The following is a 20,207-nucleotide window of genomic DNA, read 5'->3' on the forward strand; positions in this document are numbered from 1 at the left end:
TATTAATGTGAATATCAAAACACATTTTCTCCTCTAAAGATTCCAAAGTGACTTACTAGATGAATCATTGTTGCGTTTAGATTAGCAAACACGCAGAGAAAATCGATGGCGATTGTAGTAACCGTTTTTATGCTTTTTGCGTTGGCAAGTCAAAGCGTTGCAGAGCTTAGCAAATGTAAGTGAGTTTTTTTTAATACGTGGAAGATTTAGAGTTAGTTACTTTTTTGAGAGAAGTGCGCTCAATTAGATTAACTAAAGTTAAGCAAAGGAAGCGATCGCTTTGTCAACACAAAGTTGGTAGCAAAGAAAATATCACTTTGTCCTCTAATATTAAAATACTAGAAGCAACAAAGTTGTAATATGTGCATCTACTGTATCTTAATTCAGAGGCAGGATGCAAAATATCATTTCTACTTGGGAAATGTTGGTTGATGATTGAATACTTTGAGTTTCCTTTCATATTACAAAGTATAATTGTACAACACAACAAGTTCGACTTACTCTGTTGATGATCACAAAGGGAGTAGATTATTAATGAAACTATTTTCTTCCCTATTATCATTTGAATATTGCTGGTTTTTAATTTCTGAACATTGCTCAATGTATGTGTTGCTTTTACAATTTCAAATGGGGCACCAACTTTGTTAAATTTTATTGATTTTTTTATTTTTCATCAGGCTAAATTAAAAAAAGGTTAACTTACTTAGATTAACTATACAATTGTACATTTACAATATAATTACAGCTTATATTATATCACTCGAGCACCACTTTCCATGACATGTTTAAAGAATAGGACATAATATTGAAATCTTCGTATAATGTGAAAACGAGGATAAAAACATGTGGGCACATGCGTTGAAACTGCACCAACGTGTAATTCAAAATTTTAAAAACTCTGACGCAATTGTTTGTTAGCAATCTCACTTGCATCCAAAATTTCGCTGCTCTTTCATAGATAAAGAATTATATTTTCACAGGCGCCCGTGGCATGAACTTGGACGGCTTTGAAACCACTCAATATGCAGTGTCTAAAGGATCTCCAAAAGGATTGCATGCTCTTACAGCATGCTTATGGATGTCCACCCCAGCCAGTTACGCACACACTTTTTATCCCACACTTCTGTCCTACAAAGTGAAAGGTGCACCATATGGAAACAGTTTCACGCTGGAAATCCATCCCGATCTTACTTTGTATGCAGAAAATGATGTTTACAGGTGCGAGTAGACGAAGTACTTTTTCTGCAGAAAAATTATCAAGTCAAACAACTTCACAGCCTAAATAGCTGTTCTTACCTACATAGCTGCTTTTTAAAATCTTCATGAACAGAATATTTGACTATTGCATATTTAAGGCCTTCATCAACAGAATACTTTTTGTAGACATTTCTTGGATTTAGCTAACTGTCAAATACTACATTGTATGGCTTAATGCCTCTACAAACAAAAAGTAATTCGCCATTTGTAGTTAACTAATTTTCTGTACAAGGCTTTGGCAATGATACTAAAGAGACCCTTTTCACTTAAATCCATAAAGTCAACCCTAAGTTAAGCTGATTAACCTTTTAAGATGTGCCCAACTATTTGCACGAAAGTTTTAGTTGTCCAAAAATGTTTGAAAATTGAATTAATTAGAACTGGCGTAAAACTTGCTGATGGTAAACTTCATCATCTGTGCGTCACGTGGAAATCGTTTACTGGTGTTCTCACAGTTCAAAAGAACGGCAATTTGATGATATCGATTTCCAACGTCCGAAGAGGTGAAATAATAAAGCGTCGTGGTACTTGATGGATTGGACAAGATCAAGACTCAGGACCAACTTTCGGATTCCAAAAGAAACATTCGTTTAAAGGAATGATAACAAAAGTCAACATCTGGGACAGAGTCTTGACAAATTTCGAGATTCAACTTGTTGGAAAAAATTGCGGCCCGCTTATCAAGGGTAACCTCAAAGAGTACAGCGACTTTAAAATGTTCAAGGCTGTCAAATTCATCCAGCGTCCACCTTGCTGCCCTATTTGTACTTGTAGCGCTTAGCTTCTCTGTAATGATGATATCAAAGACATAAATAAAGAAAACATCAAATAATTCGATAGATTTTGCAATATTTTTTGTGTTTGAAAACAATTCCAATGCTGTTTATGCTCTGACGTAATCTCCATAAAAGCTACTGCGCAGCAGAAAATTGTTGTAATGATATTTGGGCATTGTTGACAAGTAGCTTTGTGCTCTACAGGTTTTTTTACTCAAACTTAAATAAAAACGCAGTTTAACTATTAAAAAAGTATTTTTTGCAAAATTTGCAGTTTCATCAAAGATATTTCTACTTTTTTAAAGGTACCAAGTCTTTTGCAATAAGTAAAAGAATTGCTTTTTACATCTACGCGTGGGAAGATTTTCCAAATATACAGTATTCACAACTTCTCTTCCACAAGACATTTTTTTCACTGAAGCTGCTCTTTGCTCATATATCAAATTAATCTCATTTCTCAATTAAACAGCTCTATAGTGCTGTGTGTGCTTTTTAATCGTTGGCAAACTTTCTGGGTGAGATTATCTGAACCATAACTTCATGATTCCCTTTAGCAATTCAAACATTGGCGCATATTGAACGTCGGAAATCAACACACTTTTTACTGAAAATCTATTTTTACCACGTAGAGATTGTAGAAATTACCAAGGTCAGCGCTTTCATTTCAAATTCCCGTCTGAAGCCTCAAAAATGAGTCAGTGTCTTGTTTCAAGTTTGTATTGTTTTGTTGTATTCTTTCAAGCATGGGTTTTGAAAGCGTTCACTTGTTGGGGGTCTTCCATGTTTGTGATGCAATAATCCAAGAAAATTAGAAAAGTGATGAAACTATTTCATATTCCCTATTTTTAATCAGTTTCTTTTCTTTTTCCAGCAAACATTTCAACAAAATCCTCCATAATCCATTTGTTTTGTTTCTTTACATTGAAAAGACATATATTTCGTCAATGATTAAGCCATTTAGAAATTCCCTGCTCATGGCGAACTTTCATTATTTTGAAAATTTTCTAATCTGCTAAATTGTAGCTTTCAATGTATCATAAACGTTCTGATGCGAAACTAAACTTTTGGGTGTTTCTCCTATAAAAGAAACCAATACTCCTAACGTTATAGGTGTGACGACACCCAGACACCCACGGCTTCCAAAGACCCGGTTTGAAGAACAAATTCCGCAATTTTACGTGCTAGTGTAGAGAGTGAAGAGAATTAATGTATTGACAATTGAAAGTGCTGCACCGTATCTTGGTGTGAATTGTGGGCGATGGTAGAGCTGGCATCTGTTGCATATACTGGTACACGTTGACATGTCATGTTCTATGCTGATGCATACAATGACCTCATCGCTATATCATGCTTTAAAATTTCAACGCGAGATTACCATATGAAATGCTTTTTTTTTAAATTGAATTTGAATTTGTTTTTTACATTTCCTTCGAGATATTTCTTGACTGATTATCATTGGATGATTGCATTTATTGCTGTGCAGTCTGTTAAAATTTGAACTTTGCACTGCACTTGCAAATATGTGTCCTTTCAGTCTTTGAAAAACTTACTAATGCATGTAATTGCACTTAAGACTATACCTCTTGTCTTTCAGTTAACTTTGACAAACTGAGTAACACGCGTGTTTTAGTAAAAACTACTTTACACAAAGCAAAATTTTCCCAGCCAACATTAAATCACAGCATGATACATCAAAATCTGCTATTATTAACAGGGCTATACCGAGACTCCGACAGGTGAGGGGGAGGAGCCCATCAAAATTTTCTAAATGAAAGTTAAAAATCCGAAAATTCCACCGGCCACAAAAAAAACTGTTCATTATAGTAATTTTTTAATTCTGTTTGTCATAATAAGGATCAATACTCAGTTATTTTGAATGTGGAAAAACATAATTGGTTTAATTATAACACGTTATATTAATCGTTAATAAAACTTCATTAAACTATGCACGTGGACCACATTATTTAGCACACTTCTCTACCGCGTTGTCAAATTCAAATTCACCAGTGAGCTTTTTTCAATTTTAAAAGTCATTAAATTGCGCGAAAATCATAAAATCGCTATAAATTACTGACTTTTACTGAATGTTCGTTCATTTTGTTCAAAAAATACCTGGAGCAATTAAAACTAGTCGATAAATACGATTTGTCAGTTGTAAAACATGACGCATCTTTTCAGCCTCTTCTGCAAATGACTTGATTGCCTTTTTGAAAACAAAAAGTTCAGTATCAGCAGCCATACACGAAAGTTAGGTACTTGTATGGTGAAGAGATTAAGCGATTCCTTAAAATTACTATTTTCATAATGGCTTCACAATAGAGGCTCGTTTGGATATAGAGCTCTGCCTACAAACACCTGACACTACTCTAATATAACTATATGAGAAACAGGCTAAACAAGACGGCACACAGCGAAATCAACAAATGTAATTTTCTCCACTCATCCAAATCGTAATCTTTTGTGTGTAAAATACAAAGACAAATCGAATACGATCCAATTTCCCAATTATTGCGTAATGGAATAAACTTGGGTGGTGCAGCATCCCCCAATACCCCTCTTCGGTACGCCCTGCTATTATTTACTCCGAACAAACGGTTTGCGAGTCATTTAGTGCAAGATTTGGATTTTTATGAGCTTTTTGTAATTTTTCTTAATGTAGAGGAATATCTAAAGTGGAAGCAATCAAAACAAAAAACAAGCTATTCATTTTTATTTGGCTGTTCAGTGTTGACATCCAAAATTCTAATCTGTCCGTGCTAATAAATTTTTATTAATGTAGCTCATGAAGTATCGCCATCTTTCAACTTAAATTAATCGTAGGCTCAAGATAAATGGTCGGTATTTTTGCATGCGAATCGAATAACCAAAATTTCAAACCTTCAAAGTGCCTAGAAATGAAAGAATGAGCGCTTTAACATTATTTACCTCGAAGTAATTCATGTGCAGTTCGAGCAATATTCGGAATTTTTGATGAACTTTTTGTAATAAAGCTTCATTTTGAAGAATGAAGACAGGAAGTGATTAATAATCACCGTAAATGGAAGCAAGTGAAAGAAAGAGAAAGCTTAATTTATTTTATAATATTGGTGAGTAAGTATTTGGTAAAATAATTTGTTTACTGTACAGTATTGCTCATATGACTGCCGAAACTAATTAATCTCTAACTTCTGAACACTTGACATTTAGATTTAGAGGAAATAAAAAATTCATTGAACAAAATATTTCATAGTCGAGAGGGGAGACTCTCTGTGTCATTAAGGGGTGGTTGACAAATAGATTTTGCCACGCATTGTGGACTTTGTCTCCAATGGGATGGAGAGAGTAGCTAGAAATCAGCAATTATAGAAAAATTGGACGAAATCTGATTCAATAATTATCATTATTGAAAAATGTCAGGAACATTTCAAAATATTTTATACTCACAACAAGAAATTTATGGTAAAAGAAAGAAGTATTTCCTGCTGGTCTGCGCACCACACTACTATCCACTTTGTAGAATGATTTGTGTTTTCATTTTTGTTAAAAGAAATAATACCTTACTTCCAAAATTATTTACCTGTCAAAGTTTCAAAATTTTTCAGTGAAACAAAGGATTTTGCGTCACCAGAGTGGAAGCCTTGGTCTATTTCCTTTACACCCTTTTGGCAATAAGCCAAATGAAGGACATGTTAGAGACAATGTTTATTGTGCTCAGGTGTTGTGGGCTTTGGCTTTAGCTTACAGGTGGGGATGTTGACAAAGAATGGCATCCATTTGGTTGTCAATTTTTTATTGCTTTGTTTGTTGATTCCTGTTTATTTTGTTTGTTTAAAATACATATGCACCTTGAACAACTCGTAACAATATGTCAGATTTGTTAAAAAATTATGTCAATTTTTCTTTAAAACCTAGTTTTTATTAACGAAATAAACACAAGCACATGCATTTGTATTTGTCCTTCTGCTTACCTGTATGTTGCAAATGAAGACCATGCTTAATGGCAAGTAAGCTGTTAAATTCCAGGCACCAGTGCATTGCATTTTGTCTTAGCTGTTCTGATTGAAAGAATAAGTGACAGCTAATGCTTTCATTTTTCTTGGGGAGAGACATCCCGTAGAATGTTAATTTCATGGCAAAACATATTTTATATTTATTTCCTTTGTAGGCAAGTCGATGATGACCAAGGAAGGAATTATGAACTAGAACAAAGTGCTGTTAAATGTATGAGAGGAATTCTTTTCTGCTACATGCGGCAGGCAGAAAAGGTGAGAAGAAAATGACATGTGTAAAATTTTTCTTTTGGGAACTTTGTTTTCATCCCAACTTTTTTTCTTTTGTAAGCCAGTGCAAATGTCTTCAACATGTTCACTAAACGTTGCTCAACTTTGTAGAGCAAACATGTGCATCCATCTATCCATCCATCCATCCATCCATCCATTTATTAGGGATTTAGGCGTGTATTTTTTTCAGTAAATACTTTCATTTATGGCAATTGGTGACCCAACCAAAAGTGGATGTTGTTAATTTTGATCTAAAGTTTATTAAAGATGAGTTTTTTAAATACTTAGCAATGCTGTGAGGGCAACCTTCACAAACTCTAATGAATCTGCCAAAAAAATCTTGGGCGTTGGTAGATTGTTACGTATTTGGGGTGAGGGATGATATTCATATATATTCATTCTGTTGTGTGTGGATGATTTCTTCTGAAAGCCAATTCACAGTCAGGCACAACTAAATACATAAATAATCACCCTCCCTTCGCATTTAACTATCTGGCGACAGTACTTCCAAAGAAAATTTTCCTATTGATATTACAAAAAACAAAGAATGGGCGGTGGGAGCCATTTTCATTCCATGTTTTTTTTGTGTGTTTCAAGTTTTATGTAGAGTTTATTTTATAATTACAGGTAGAGAAGTTCAAGCATAATCAGCAGCCTCACAATTCACTTCATTCTATGTTTAACATCTACACTGGAAGCACGTTACCTTTGAGGAAGGACTGGCCACATCTTCAGGTACTAGAAATTTATTAAGTGCCACTAACACCAGAAGCACATTACCTTTAAGGGAGTACTGGACAGATCTTCATTCGAAACATTCATTAAGTACCACTACTGCACTTTACTTTTGAGGCAGGACTGGTAACATCTTCCACTACTAAACATTCATTAAGTACAACTACGGCACCTTATCTTTAAGAGAGGACTAGCTACATCTTTCTTAAATTACCCCTACTGTTAAAAAACATTAATCAAATTCCGTTACAAGACTAAAGAGCACATTTTAGAACATTTTTATTAATATTAACTACATTGCTGAAGATCAGCATGTATCTGGAGTCAATTATCATTGCGATGATTTGTCAGCAATGTTCCATTGTTTTTGTCACAGCCAGCTGCTTTCGTTGACGATGATGCCACTTTCCATTATATTTCTGTTTCATCATTATAATAATTTTTAGAATTTTCTGGTAGCTATACACAGTGTTTTCCCAATCACTCAACAGTTTTTACTGAAACTTTGTGTGATCTTTTAATTCATGGCTGCATTCGTCGGTGTCGAGTCAGTTTAAAAAATTGAGTCTTATATACAGTCTGGTGTCATTATAATATTAGAAGTCTAGTGTTGAAAATTGAATGCAATTGACTTTTCCTTGTTGTCTAGTGTCCTCATAAGGAATTATCGGAAGTGTTCTCATGTTCAACTCCTTTTTAGCCAATACCTTTACTAATTTATAAGACACCTGTTTTTGTTACTCATTGAAGTGCGATGCGTTGTTTAGCGAAATTTCAGTCCCATCGTCTTAACTAAATATTCTCACTTCTTGTATAGATTGACGCAGTTGCCTTGTACTTATTGCTTCTTGCCCAGATGATTGCCTCTGGGTTAACAGTAAGCTAAATATTTTTCGTAAATTTTTTTATGACATATTCCATGAATTAAAATGCAGTGTTAACGTACTTTAATGTACAATTTTTTCCTAGCACAAGGCTCACTTGCTCGTGGGAATTTAACTGAACTTCTTAACTCTAAAGCCCTATTTACACGACATAAACTAATCCGGGTTTAACGCAGGTTTATTTTTTGCGTGTAAATACTACTAACCCAGTTTTAACCTAGGTTAAGCTCAACCTACGTCTTTGAGACAGGCTTTAAATAGTAAGCGTATCCTTGATGTAATTAACTGTATTCTTTATAGAATGTAACCATATCCTTTATAGAATATAACTATATCCTTTATTAACTGTATCCTTTAAGGTATATAGCAATATCCTTTATATCCTGTATAGTTAGCTACTTTATTCTTTAAATAGTTTCCAGAACTTTATCCTGTTACTATTTATCTCTTAGATTATCTATACTCTTGACGAAGTGTCGTTTATTCAAAATTTGGTTTACTACATTGAACGTGCGTATCGTACGCCAGACTATGGTATTTGGGAAAGAGGATGTCTTGATAACAATGGACACAGAGAATTGCATTCCAGGTTAGTTCAATACCATTTTATTGGAATGAAACAGGAATTTTAGGAATTTTTACATGCAGTTCAAAATTTCGAAATGTGTGGGGCAAGGTGTACATTGGTGTTTTTTCATATGTTTTAAGTCATACATAGGTAAAACTAACAGAACCCTTCTTGTTTGTAGATGTAGATCGTCCAGGTTAGTATAGTCCTGAGAAGTACTGTTTTTGATGTTGTTGAATGACGTTTCGAGTTATCATTTGACTCTGAAGATAACTACCGCTAAGGTTGTCGAAACGTCACTCAACAACAACAAAAACAGTCCTTCTCAGGACTATACTAACCTGGACGATCTACATCTACAAACATGTAACGATACTCCCGGGTTCAAACCATTTACTCTAGAACCCTTCTTACTGGTCTTAATGAACTCGCAAAATCTGACCCCAACTAAACGCCATTCATGGCCATCTAACAAACTGCCATGACGCATAACACATAACTGACATTTTCAAATTGTATGAAAAAATGAATGACATAACTGCAACTCATTTTTTTTCCATCCATGATCACATTCTTAATAACACTAGCACTTTACACTGTCTACATCATAACAATTCTAATGTTTTGCTTTTCCTTGAGGCGATTTATATACGTTTCAAAAAGCTCAGCTAAATTTTGGACCGAAGGCTTCTAAAAATCTTGCTATTTTTTTCTTAATTTCATTGATGTAATTCTATACAGTAACACTCCTTTCTTCTCCTTTCTTTCTTTTCATTGCTTACGTCATTTCCTTTTAACAACTATTTAACATCACGCATGCTAGCTTTATAAGGACTTTGAAATTAAGTAGAAATATTGCTTTAAATCTTGTCTCTTGCTTTTTTAACTCGAATCTTGAGTTTACACGATGATGTTTTTTAGAGTGTGTTTTTTCTTTTATGACGTATTTCCCACAAGGGTTTTTCTGTTTGTAAATATGAAGTGGCATTTGATCAGAACTTATCAGCAATTCAGCTTGCCATGGTAATGCTTTTACCAACATTATGGAGAATAATGCGCTATAAAAGGTTACTTGTTTTATTGAGTTACTACCTTTTCATATTTATAATCTCCAACATGGTCAAGGTAGTATTTTGATATAAAAAACAATTCATCTACGCGAAAGAGTTCAGCTTTCACATTAGTCTTACTGTGTAGACATCAACTGTTCATTGCAAGTTTCAAGCATGAAACTCATTTCAATTGCGTTTACGACTCTCTGGGGTTTAATTATTCCTGAATCATGCCAATCTATGTGTTGGCTTATTTCAAACACGAGCAGTTTCTTTTGATCGCCGTGGACATTCATCCCACATCTAGTTTTTAATTTTGGCGTATATATGTTGCCTATTTTATAAAATTAAATTTCGTTTGGCTTTTGTCGATGTTTGCGTAGCCTCGTGGTAACAGCAGAGTGAACGAAGACTATATCACGGATACGAGTATAACAATAATCTTGGCTAGGGTTAGGGTTAGGGTCAGGGTTAAGGTTTGGGTTAGGTTTATTTAAGTTTTTAAGACATAAATAGTTATGTCGGATGAAAAGCGTTTGAAAATTAAGTTCCGATGTCTATGTAAACAAATTCACCATTCACAAATTCACATGTTTGCGTAGCCTATGTTACATATAATGTAACATCATAGCTGTTCGTAACATTATCGCAGAGAATTTGTTTTTTATAATATATAGTTCCATTGGAATGGCGAAAGCTGCGTTGGAATCGTTGAATGGGTTTAATCTTTTTGGAAGCCAGGTGCGTTAATTAATTAAAATATTTACTTCGAGCTCGAGATTTCTCTGAGGTAATATCGTGGAATTGTATGAGGTGAACTACATCATCAAAATGACCAGCAAGTAATCTAATTGTTTAGTAGAATCATACCAGTTGCTACTCATAAAGAAAAGGGCTGCCAGTATAGTTTTCTGTTGTTGTTGACATAGTTATTATAAAGCGAATGACTCTAGCTTAATGCAAGTTTATTTTAATTCAATTTTTGTTTATTTTACATTTGAATATCTTAACGTCTTATTTGTTGGCAACTGCGACGCTGTTATATATGCAATTTTTTACCAGATTCTTTCCGATAAGCTTAAACACTCCTCCTGTTCTGAAATTGGTACGTAACTACATATATAAAGCAAGTGGGAGAGTCTAAGCTAATCAAACCAAATCTCGTAAATTTTTTTGCATATATGGTCTCACTGATCATTCAGTGAAGCATGAGTTTTAAACTCAAAATTATCGGTTTTAAACTCAAAATTATCGTTATTCACCGAAAATAAGTACACATTGCGTACATGTGTGCAGCCTAATATCGATACAATTCTATTAAACCTTAATCTTCTCTCATTACTTAAATTTATGGAAAACACTGACAGCGTGTAACGCTTAAAATCCTCCTAAACACATTAGCATTTGGTCTTAAAAGTTTTTTCTGTTCTGTTCTTTCAATCATTGTTTAAAGTGTTGTCGTTTGATGTTTCAGGGGACATCATCGTCTGTTATTTACGTCGATCCGGATGCTTACAATAGAAACTGCACAATTCTTACAACATTATTGCCTAGAGAATCAAGTTCTAAGGTAAAAAAAACTCACTGATTGTCGTATTATTTCTTTCCTAAATGTGTCCTCTGATTTGCTGTATAGGAAACAGATGCTGCATTACTCTGCATTGTCGGTTATCCAACTTTTGCTGTAGATGACGACAAATTGAAAGAAACGACGACGAAAACAATCGTTGAAAATTTAATGGTAATGGCTCTTAGCTAATCGCGTACTTTACTTTAACTGTGTCATGATAGAAGTTTCCCTGCATCATGTAATTTATTAAAAAACGGAACAAAAAAATATCCTTGCGCAAATGATTCCTCTATAAGATGCTCAAAATTAAGTCGCAAGAAATTAAAACGGAGCAAGCACGAGTGTTGCTAAAATTTTGATTCAAAAAAAGTATTAGTTTGAATTGTTGATGGTTTGATTTTTTCAATAGTTGTTTTCGCCTTTCTATGTTTGTATAAAATATTCAAAATGAAAAAAAGTTGTGCGAATTTGGGATGCTTCGAAGTATAGAAAGATGAAATATTCTTTAGAAATTTTTCGATTTGTCCGTCACGTGCTGTATTTTGCCTTTAGGGTCGATATGGACTCAAGAGATTTTTTCGTGATGGCTACAAGACTGAGATTGAAGACCCTAACAGAGCAACGTACTATAGTTCTGAACTCAAGGTACATCAGCGAATCTTTTTTTGATTTTTTTTTTTCTTTGATTTCATTAAGGCTTCTATTAATTTGCTTATGACTTACAATTTTGTCCAATACAACTTATCTTTTCTCCCAACCGTCTTTGAAAGCTGCAATGTGTATAACCTTAAATTTAAGCTATTTTTATTTTCAGTTGTTCGAAGGAATTGAATGTGAATTTCCATTTTTATACATTTACCTGTTACTTAATGGTACATATTCATTTCTATAAAATATGTTGATTATTTTCTTCATATTTTGATTATAATTATTATTTTTTGCTGCATAGCTTGGTTCAGTAATGACAAAAATGCTATTGAGAAGTATTCAAGTATGCTAAAGAAAACGTTACAGTCGGAAGACGAGACAGGTACTTTATAATATCATGGTTGATTATTCTTTGATGGGAAGACTTTGTGTTCTTTATTAAGTTTTAACTTCAGATATTTTTCTCATATCAAAACTCGTACCCAAGCCTTAACTAGTGGCATAGCCAACTTGATATTTAGTCCTACTATGTAAATTTTTATGTCTCCTTTCAGTTCAAAAACAATCTTTTTGACATGATCTTGATAACGATCTCAAATTTACATAGCAGAACTAAAACTCGCGGGTTGGCTTTGCTACAGATCATAACACAATTTATCAAAGATAATAAAGTTGTTCAATATATAGGTTAAATTCTACGGAAGAGATTAGAGCTTCAAAATCTCATCTCCTTTATTGAAATTACTAAACAGAATTTATACAACGTGCTCTCTAAATGGCTTCATATCTATCGTTGCAGTATTTGTACAACAGCATTAAAAACACATAATACGGAAGTTATACAAAAATACAGCAACTTTAAAAATAAGTCTTACCTTTTGTCTTTTTCTTCGTAGATGACATATTTGAGGATGAAGATGACTTAAATTACAGTAAGTGTCATTGCCGTAATTATAATTTGTAAAATTGCCTGTTAAAAGAACAACATCGGCTCTCATTGTTCAAAGGCTTGAAAAACCAGTTCTCTCTAACTATGCACTGGAATTTCATTCCCGCCAAATTCTCGCATGTTGTGTTGCTTGCATTAACATGAGCAATTTGTTCAAGACATGTTACTGTATCTTTTTCTGTACTTTATTGTTTATCTCCATAATATTGTGGTCTTTACTTTCATTTGTCGTTTTCTTCAGATATTTGTGTCGTACCCAAATATTACTATGTGCCAAGAGATTCTGTGGAGCAAGAGAGATTGAATCCTGGTAGTCAAGAAAAGTTATCTTCTCCTCTTGAGTCTATCTGTCTTTGGGATCAAGCGTTATATATTATAGTGAAATTATTGGGTTTGTACACGTGGACATTTATGTTCTTATTTTACTTTTGCATCATAGTTTTCATTTGTTTCTTCTTCCCTTTTCCATGTGTTGCTATTAATTCCTGTTCCATTCAGGCTCGGACTGGCTCCAATTTGAGGACCCTGCCAATTCAAGTTTTAGACGCCTCTGGAAAATTATCCACAGAAAATTTGAAAATGCACTGTGTGGAGTCATTAAAATGTATTTCTCGCGAAGATTTTATTGTATTCTGAAGTATAAAACATCAAAAGATTTACATATTCATAAACAAAAATTTTACAAAATACATTTCAGAACACATTCATGCAGATATTAAACCGTTGCTAAATGAGTAAAATAGTTAAGTGCTTTAATTTTTAAATTCTTGATGACTTTGACGCTGCATGGTTCAAAGTATTTACACATGTTCATGTGCCATTTGTTGCTTTTAAATATTGTTTTCAATGTGTTATTTTATTGCATGTTGGCTTTAGACTTCTTTGACTGTTTTCTTTTACAGTCACTTATTCAACAAGTTCGGGAATTAAGCATTTCCTTCAATCTCACCACGTTTAATATTTTATAAATGTGTATGATAAAATGGCACTTTAATTTCCCAGTAGCGGTTCGTGTGTCGTGGCACATTGCCACATACGTAGGGCAGTGCGAGCCTGTCGCCAACTGTGTTTTGTTTTTCTTTCCTGTTGCTTGCACTTTCACGCTTACTTTTACTTTTTCCGTTGTCTTTCCTATTGTTTTCCCTGGTTGAGTTATACTTTGCTTTGTCTTTTTTTTAGAATTGATTAATCCTTAAATTAACTAAAATCGTATTGTGTTGTTTTGTAGAAGAGGATTTGATTGACATAAGTCATCTTGACCCATTGGAGCGTCACAAAGGAAAATCAAATGCTCGACAGTACGGATACATAAACCACCGATATTCTTCGTTCAAGGTAGGGGAAGTCGATACAGTTAATGTCTTTGCTGTTCCTGGATATTCTCCCCTGGGATGAATTTCATAAGAATTTCGTGCTCCCCGGGGAAAATAAAAAAATTCTTGCACCATGCCCCCCCCCCTTTAGGAATTTCGCCCACCCTTGAACCATTTCACATCGGTGATTTTTGAAGTTGTTGAATGTTTAGGGAAGAGTGTTTACAAAGTAAGGTCATCTTAGGGTAGGGTTATAATCTGGATTTATGTTGTAGTGTTATTCTTTATTTTTTTATTAATGTAGTGGTCGTGTAACTTTGGTATAATGTAAAGGCAAAAATGTTTTGACTAGGCTATAAGACTACACATATAAAAGCGAATAGAAAGTGTATTCTGTTGAGAAGTGAAACCAAAAAGTTTTTCTTCATCCATTAGGTTGTCGTTTCAATGTATTTTAAATAGGTTTGAAATTTTTAATTCTTGGCTTTGTATTCAATTAGTGCTGGGGCGGAAAATATAAAAAATATTTTTTCAAGCACAATAGTTTAGTGCTGCAACGGAAAATATGTTGAGATTGTCGAGTTTGGTACATTCAGTATATAGAAAATAAAAATCAGATTTGGACGTTTTAGAGTTGCTTTAACTTATATACGTGAGAATGCCGTATTTTTTGATAGGTTATCGAGTCTGATTTAGTTGTGCAGGTTGCTTTGATAGCAGAAAATCGGAGGTAGGTTGAACTACAATAGCAGTGCTCTATTTTTTCTGTAAGTCTTACAAGAAGATAATTATTTTTCTTGACCAACACTTGTATTTATGCCTTAAGGCTTGCCAGCTTATGGTGCATGTACTTAGTGTTTACATGAACTTAAGTTTTTGTAACCGCATTTATGTAGAATATTGCAAAAATATTTATACGGTTAGTCACTGCCCGATTTATTCGAATTTGAGACTCGGCATGTCAAAATTTTTTTTTGTAAGATGTAATTTCTTGTAATCAATTTAGTCTTTCATGTTATTTTACCATAATCTCTAATCAGCATTAGGAGATCTTTTGAAAGAATTTAAGTTTTGTAGACGTAATTAGTTCTCCCAGATACAGCTATAATCGTGCAAACTAACGATTAGGTGTCTAATTGCCAAGCATGTCGTTTTAAATATCAACGTCTGCAAAGAGTTTGGAAGAGCTAAAATAACATAAAGAGAAACATGTAATTGACATAATTGTATGGTATGCGTCACTTCTGGTGAAATGGTTAATGGTAAAGATACGTATGTATAGTATCCAGGTTTTGCGTTTAGTAAACTTACACAGAAAAGTAGTTTATTATAAACTGTTTCCCTCTTTAATTTAATTTATTCTTTAAATCTCAGCTTGCAAGCAACCCTAGCAACATATGGTATTGACACACAAACGCCAAAGCAAGTGGAACCATTGCAGATTTGGCCGCCAAGCGAACTTGTTAAGGTAAAAGCTCAAAGGTATTGTTCGTATAAAACTTATTGTACACTTTATAAGTTCTGCATACTTGTTCCCAAAGGTTTATAAAAAACTTGGTGTAAACAACAAATTATCACTTAGTGGAAGACCTACTCGACCATTTGGATCTTTAGCCACCAGTAAGGTACACAAATAAAGTTCTTTTTTCAAAAAATTCAGTTTGAAATTCAACTTTGTGTTTGACATGTTTTAAAAATTTTGTAGAAAGTCATCTCAATTTATTGTTTCCAATCTTAACTAGCTTGTGACCTAAGAAATGCGCAGTCTGTTTTGTGGTCAGTCTTTTTTACCGAGCCAGTCCTTAACCTTCCTTTGTATGTATATCAACCCTTATAGAGTGTTGTATGTATATCAACCCTTTCTAAGCAACCTCGCTTCGCTCGTCCAACTACTTTTCCATCACTCTGGACGATCTGAAGGTACCTACAGTACCGCTCGCGTATTTGTTAACATAATTTTGCGTATGATATGCGTATGATACGGTATCGTTCTCGTATCATACGCGTATCGTTCTCGTGTCATACGCGTATCGTTTTATTTTATACGCATATAAAGTGATAGGTTGATTGCTGTGCAGTTTATGTATAAAATGCACTGTGAAAATGTGTTAGTGCATCGTTGAAGTGTGTAATTGCACTGTAAATACTTATCCTTCGGACTGCTAAAATATTCGTGATTCGACAATAGCATTCGGATTGTACGTGAAATATTTATTTATTTATTTAGTTATTTATTTACTTTTATTTAAACACGGTATATCTCAACTTGGATCCTAAAGTACAACTACATATATAAAATATAAAAGTTGATTTTCAGATAGCTGTGTGATAAAATAAAATTAAAAAGGATACTACATCTTGGTAAAAAATAAACAAAAAAAAAAACAAAGTATGAGCTATATAAAAATAAAAATATAATATTTAAAAAGTTTATGCATGCAATGGATATTTTCTTTTATCTTCAATGTTATTCCAAGCCTCTGCACCTTAATATGCAAAGCTACGTTTTAAGGCATTTGTTTTTGGTTTTGGCAAGTTGAGAACGTGATTGTTATTTCGTAATTCATACATTTCATTCCTACGTATTGAGAAAAACTGTCGAAGATAATCTGTAGAATTACCTTTCATTATTTGTATCATTAAATTCTCTAGTTTCGCTTTTCTCCTTGCCTCTAAGGTGTGCCAAGAGAGTTTAGCTCTTACAGAGTCTGAGGCACATTTATAGAAATCACCTGTAATTATTCGGCCAGCTTTATTTTGAAGTTTTTGTAATTTAATCTGTAAACTATTGGAGCAGTTGCTCCATACCAAAGCACAGTAAGCAAAATGTGGCAATAGAAAAGCATTATACATGACTTTAAGTGTGTCTTTGTCCAGTACTTTTTTCATCTACGCATTACGCCAATTGCCTTGGCAGCATTTTTGGCCACATTTTCAATATGATTTTTCCAAGTGATGCATTCATCCACAACTACACCAAGTGTCTTAGTGGACGAAACACGTTTAATAGCCTCAGTCCCTATCGATAAAATTGGATCAGCACTAACTTGGGACAACTTTTGTCTTGTTCCAATTAACATATACCCAGTTTTTTTGACATTTAAGGTCAGCTTATTTTTTAAAAGCCACATATGGACTTTATTTAATTCAATTTCCAAATTTTTTTGAATCTCGTTTGATGTAAAGGCACAAACTGTGAGATTTGTATCATCTGCAAAAAGTGCTGGTACGGAGGAACTAAGACAATTCGGCAAATCATGTATATAAAGTAAGAAAAGAATAGGACCAAGATTTGACCCTTGTGGTACAACCTTCGTTATATTTTTACTGTTTGAAATAGACATTCCTACTTTACATACTTGTTTTCTGTTACTTAGATATGAGATGAACCAGCTAAGCGCATTATTTTTTATCCCATAAAGTTCTAGTTTTTCTATCAAGATACTATGATCTACGGTATCAAAAGCCTTCTGTAAATCTAAGAAAACTACGCCATTTATTAACCCCTTGTCCATGTTAAAAAACCATTCATTTGTTGTTCTCAACAAGGAGGAACAAGTAGAACATCCTTTCCTAAAGCCCGACTGATAGTTCGATAAAATCTTGTTTTTAGAAAGGTAATGATTTAATTGGTCAAAAATAATTTTTTCAAATATTTGGAAACAGTAGATAAAAGGCAAATGGTCTATAATTATTACACTCCTCTCTATTTCCGGATTTAAATATTGGAGAAACTCTATCTTGTTTCCAGTCGTTAGGATATTTTCCTTCATCTAACGATAGATTAAAAATGTGGGTCAGGTATGGAGTGAGGACAATAGCAGAATCTTTTAAAAATTTGGAAGATATTTTCTCTAATCCAGCACCTTTATTGCTTTTAAGTTTTGTTATTTTTTGGTAAACTGTTTCATCAGAAATTGTAAGAAATTGAAATTCACAATCTAACGGATTTAAGATTTTATTGTGGAACTAATAACGAAGTTAAGTATTAGCAAATAACGATATTTACAATAACAAGTACGAATATCACTTAATCTGACATGTGTCATATCTACTTAATTATGCATACAATGCTATGTTGTTTATGTCTTTTCGTTTGATGTTTATATCTTAACACGGACTCCCGCTATTTCACTGCTGACTTTAAAAACGCTTTCGTGTATTTCAATCCGTAATTGCATTCGAAACTTTACTATTACCTTTAGTAAAACATGTTATCTGTAGTAGATATAACATAACATTAACAAAATTATTGCTAAAAATTTTAAAGAACTACTTAAAACTATGCACACTTATAAGATATGATACGAAAAATATTCTCGTATCATACGCGTATCGTTCTCGTATCATACGCGTATCGTTCTCGTATCATACGCGTATGTTTTTCGTATTATACGCGTATGTTTTCGTATCATACGCGTGTGTTTTTCGTATCATTTCGTATCAATATTGCGTTTCATACGCGTACCGTATGTTAACAAATGCGCGAGTGGTACTGTTCACTCTTGTGGTCACTTTTTCTACACAAAGTTGTCATCGATCTTATAATCGACCTATTATCTTTTTGTTACGTGAAAGTTCTTGATCGTGACTAAAACACCACACGAGTACATACGAGTACATACGAGTAACATACGAGTACATACGAGTAACATACGAGTACATACGAGTAACATACAAGTACATACGAGTAACATACGAGTACATACGAGTGACATACGACTATTTTCTGGTCAACAAATGATAAACAACACAATTTCTTCAATACATTGATATTTGCGTTTATTTTTCCTTGTATTTGTGTGGACTTTGGGGCAACCATTCGATGGATTTAAATACTGAAAAGGTATTTTACTTTCATACTACATTCATTTGTATGTTTTAGTTGAATTTGTTATAGATATTTTGTCGATGCAATTTGCCAGTATTTGAGCGCTTTTTGACACACTTTCACCTAGGAAATACATATTTATGAAAGCGATTAAATAAACAACGTATAAATAATGCTTTCAAAACGTGCTATATGAAATAAATGTACATTATATATATTTGAATCAAAGAGAGAGTTGCACTGTGTTACGTATCATATTATGCGTACAATTTCAGCTTACTTTTAATGTTTTTAAAGTTCTAGCTGATATAATTCAGTCTTTTAACTGAAAAATCAGTATCTTAAAGACCAAAATGAATGTATAATCGCTTTCATAAATATGTATTTCCTAGGTGAAAGTGTGTCAAAAAGCGCTCAAACACTGGCAAATTGCATCGACAAAATATCTATAACAAATTCAACTAAAACATACAAATGAATGTAGTATGAAAGTAAAATACCTTTTCAGTACTTAAATCCATCGAATGGTTGCCCCAAAGTCCACACAAATACAAGGAGAAATAAACGCAAATATCAATGTATTGAAGAAATTGTGTTGTTTATCATTTGTTGACCAGAAAATAGTCGTATGTCACTCGTATGTACTCGTATGTTACTCGTATGTACTTGTATGTTACTCGTATGTACTCGTATGTTACTCGTATGTACTCGTATGTACTCGTATGTTACTCGTATGTACTCGTATGTACTCGTGTGGTGTTTTAGTCACGATCACAAGATATGTGTTAATCAACATTTGCCAATTATATTTTGTATTTACCTTAGTGGAAGATCTCTATTGTATTTCATGTAATTTAAGTAACTGAAATAATTGTTCTTTTAAGATTTATAGAATCCTAGGCCGTACTATAATATGTTATCCAATAATTTTGGATGAAAAGGACTTTTATATGTCACTTGATATGTCACTTTTGATTGACGAATTTCAGGTAACTTGAACTAATGTATTTAGTTAACTGCAAATGAAATTGAAACAAGAATTAGGTTACATTGAGCTATTAATCTGCATCTCTTTTTATTTATTAGTTTGTTCATGCAGGTAACTTGAAAGTTTTTATCTTTTATTGTATTGCAATGTATAGTGCTTGATTACTTTTTTTTATTTTTTATTTTCGTTTCCTGCATTAAGTGCAGTGGAAGAAAAAATTCTATAATTAGCTGCACAAGTGTCCATCAAACAGTGTGGCGCGACCAACTTATGTATGAAATCACGTATTAAATATTGTGATTTGCGTTTTTTTATGTTAAAATAAAAGAAGAGCAATGAATTTAGCTTTCAAATGATGTATGTTTTTCATTTCATAA

The 20,207-nt window shown here is 33.3% G+C and overlaps 1 protein-coding gene across 2 annotated transcripts in view; it reads left to right on the forward strand.

Moving 5' to 3' along the window:
• Positions 1-4,839: 4,839 nt before the first annotated feature.
• The window catches only part of LOC124437638 (phosphorylase b kinase regulatory subunit beta-like), a 47,915-nt gene continuing 32,547 nt past the window's right edge, over positions 4,840-20,207 (forward strand). For both annotated transcript variants that reach the window (XM_046987610.1, XM_046987609.1), the window contains exons 1-19: positions 4,840-5,119; positions 5,615-5,756; positions 6,178-6,277; positions 6,920-7,027; positions 7,845-7,904; positions 8,364-8,500; positions 10,209-10,272; positions 11,006-11,101; positions 11,168-11,272; positions 11,654-11,746; positions 11,916-11,973; positions 12,051-12,131; positions 12,646-12,681; positions 12,940-13,089; positions 13,927-14,033; positions 14,689-14,741; positions 15,386-15,479; positions 15,553-15,636; positions 19,727-19,831. In XM_046987610.1, coding sequence (XP_046843566.1) covers positions 5,071-5,119; positions 5,615-5,756; positions 6,178-6,277; positions 6,920-7,027; positions 7,845-7,904; positions 8,364-8,500; positions 10,209-10,272; positions 11,006-11,101; positions 11,168-11,272; positions 11,654-11,746; positions 11,916-11,973; positions 12,051-12,131; positions 12,646-12,681; positions 12,940-13,089; positions 13,927-14,033; positions 14,689-14,741; positions 15,386-15,479; positions 15,553-15,636; positions 19,727-19,831 — 1,722 coding nt within the window. In that variant the 5' untranslated portion in view covers positions 4,840-5,070. The remainder of the gene's footprint in view (positions 5,120-5,614; positions 5,757-6,177; positions 6,278-6,919; positions 7,028-7,844; positions 7,905-8,363; positions 8,501-10,208; positions 10,273-11,005; positions 11,102-11,167; positions 11,273-11,653; positions 11,747-11,915; positions 11,974-12,050; positions 12,132-12,645; positions 12,682-12,939; positions 13,090-13,926; positions 14,034-14,688; positions 14,742-15,385; positions 15,480-15,552; positions 15,637-19,726; positions 19,832-20,207) is intronic.

This window comes from Xenia sp. Carnegie-2017, unplaced genomic scaffold (genome assembly GCF_021976095.1).
Source record: "Xenia sp. Carnegie-2017 unplaced genomic scaffold, XeniaSp_v1 HiC_scaffold_16, whole genome shotgun sequence".
Taxonomy (NCBI): Eukaryota; Metazoa; Cnidaria; class Anthozoa; order Malacalcyonacea; family Xeniidae; genus Xenia; species Xenia sp. Carnegie-2017.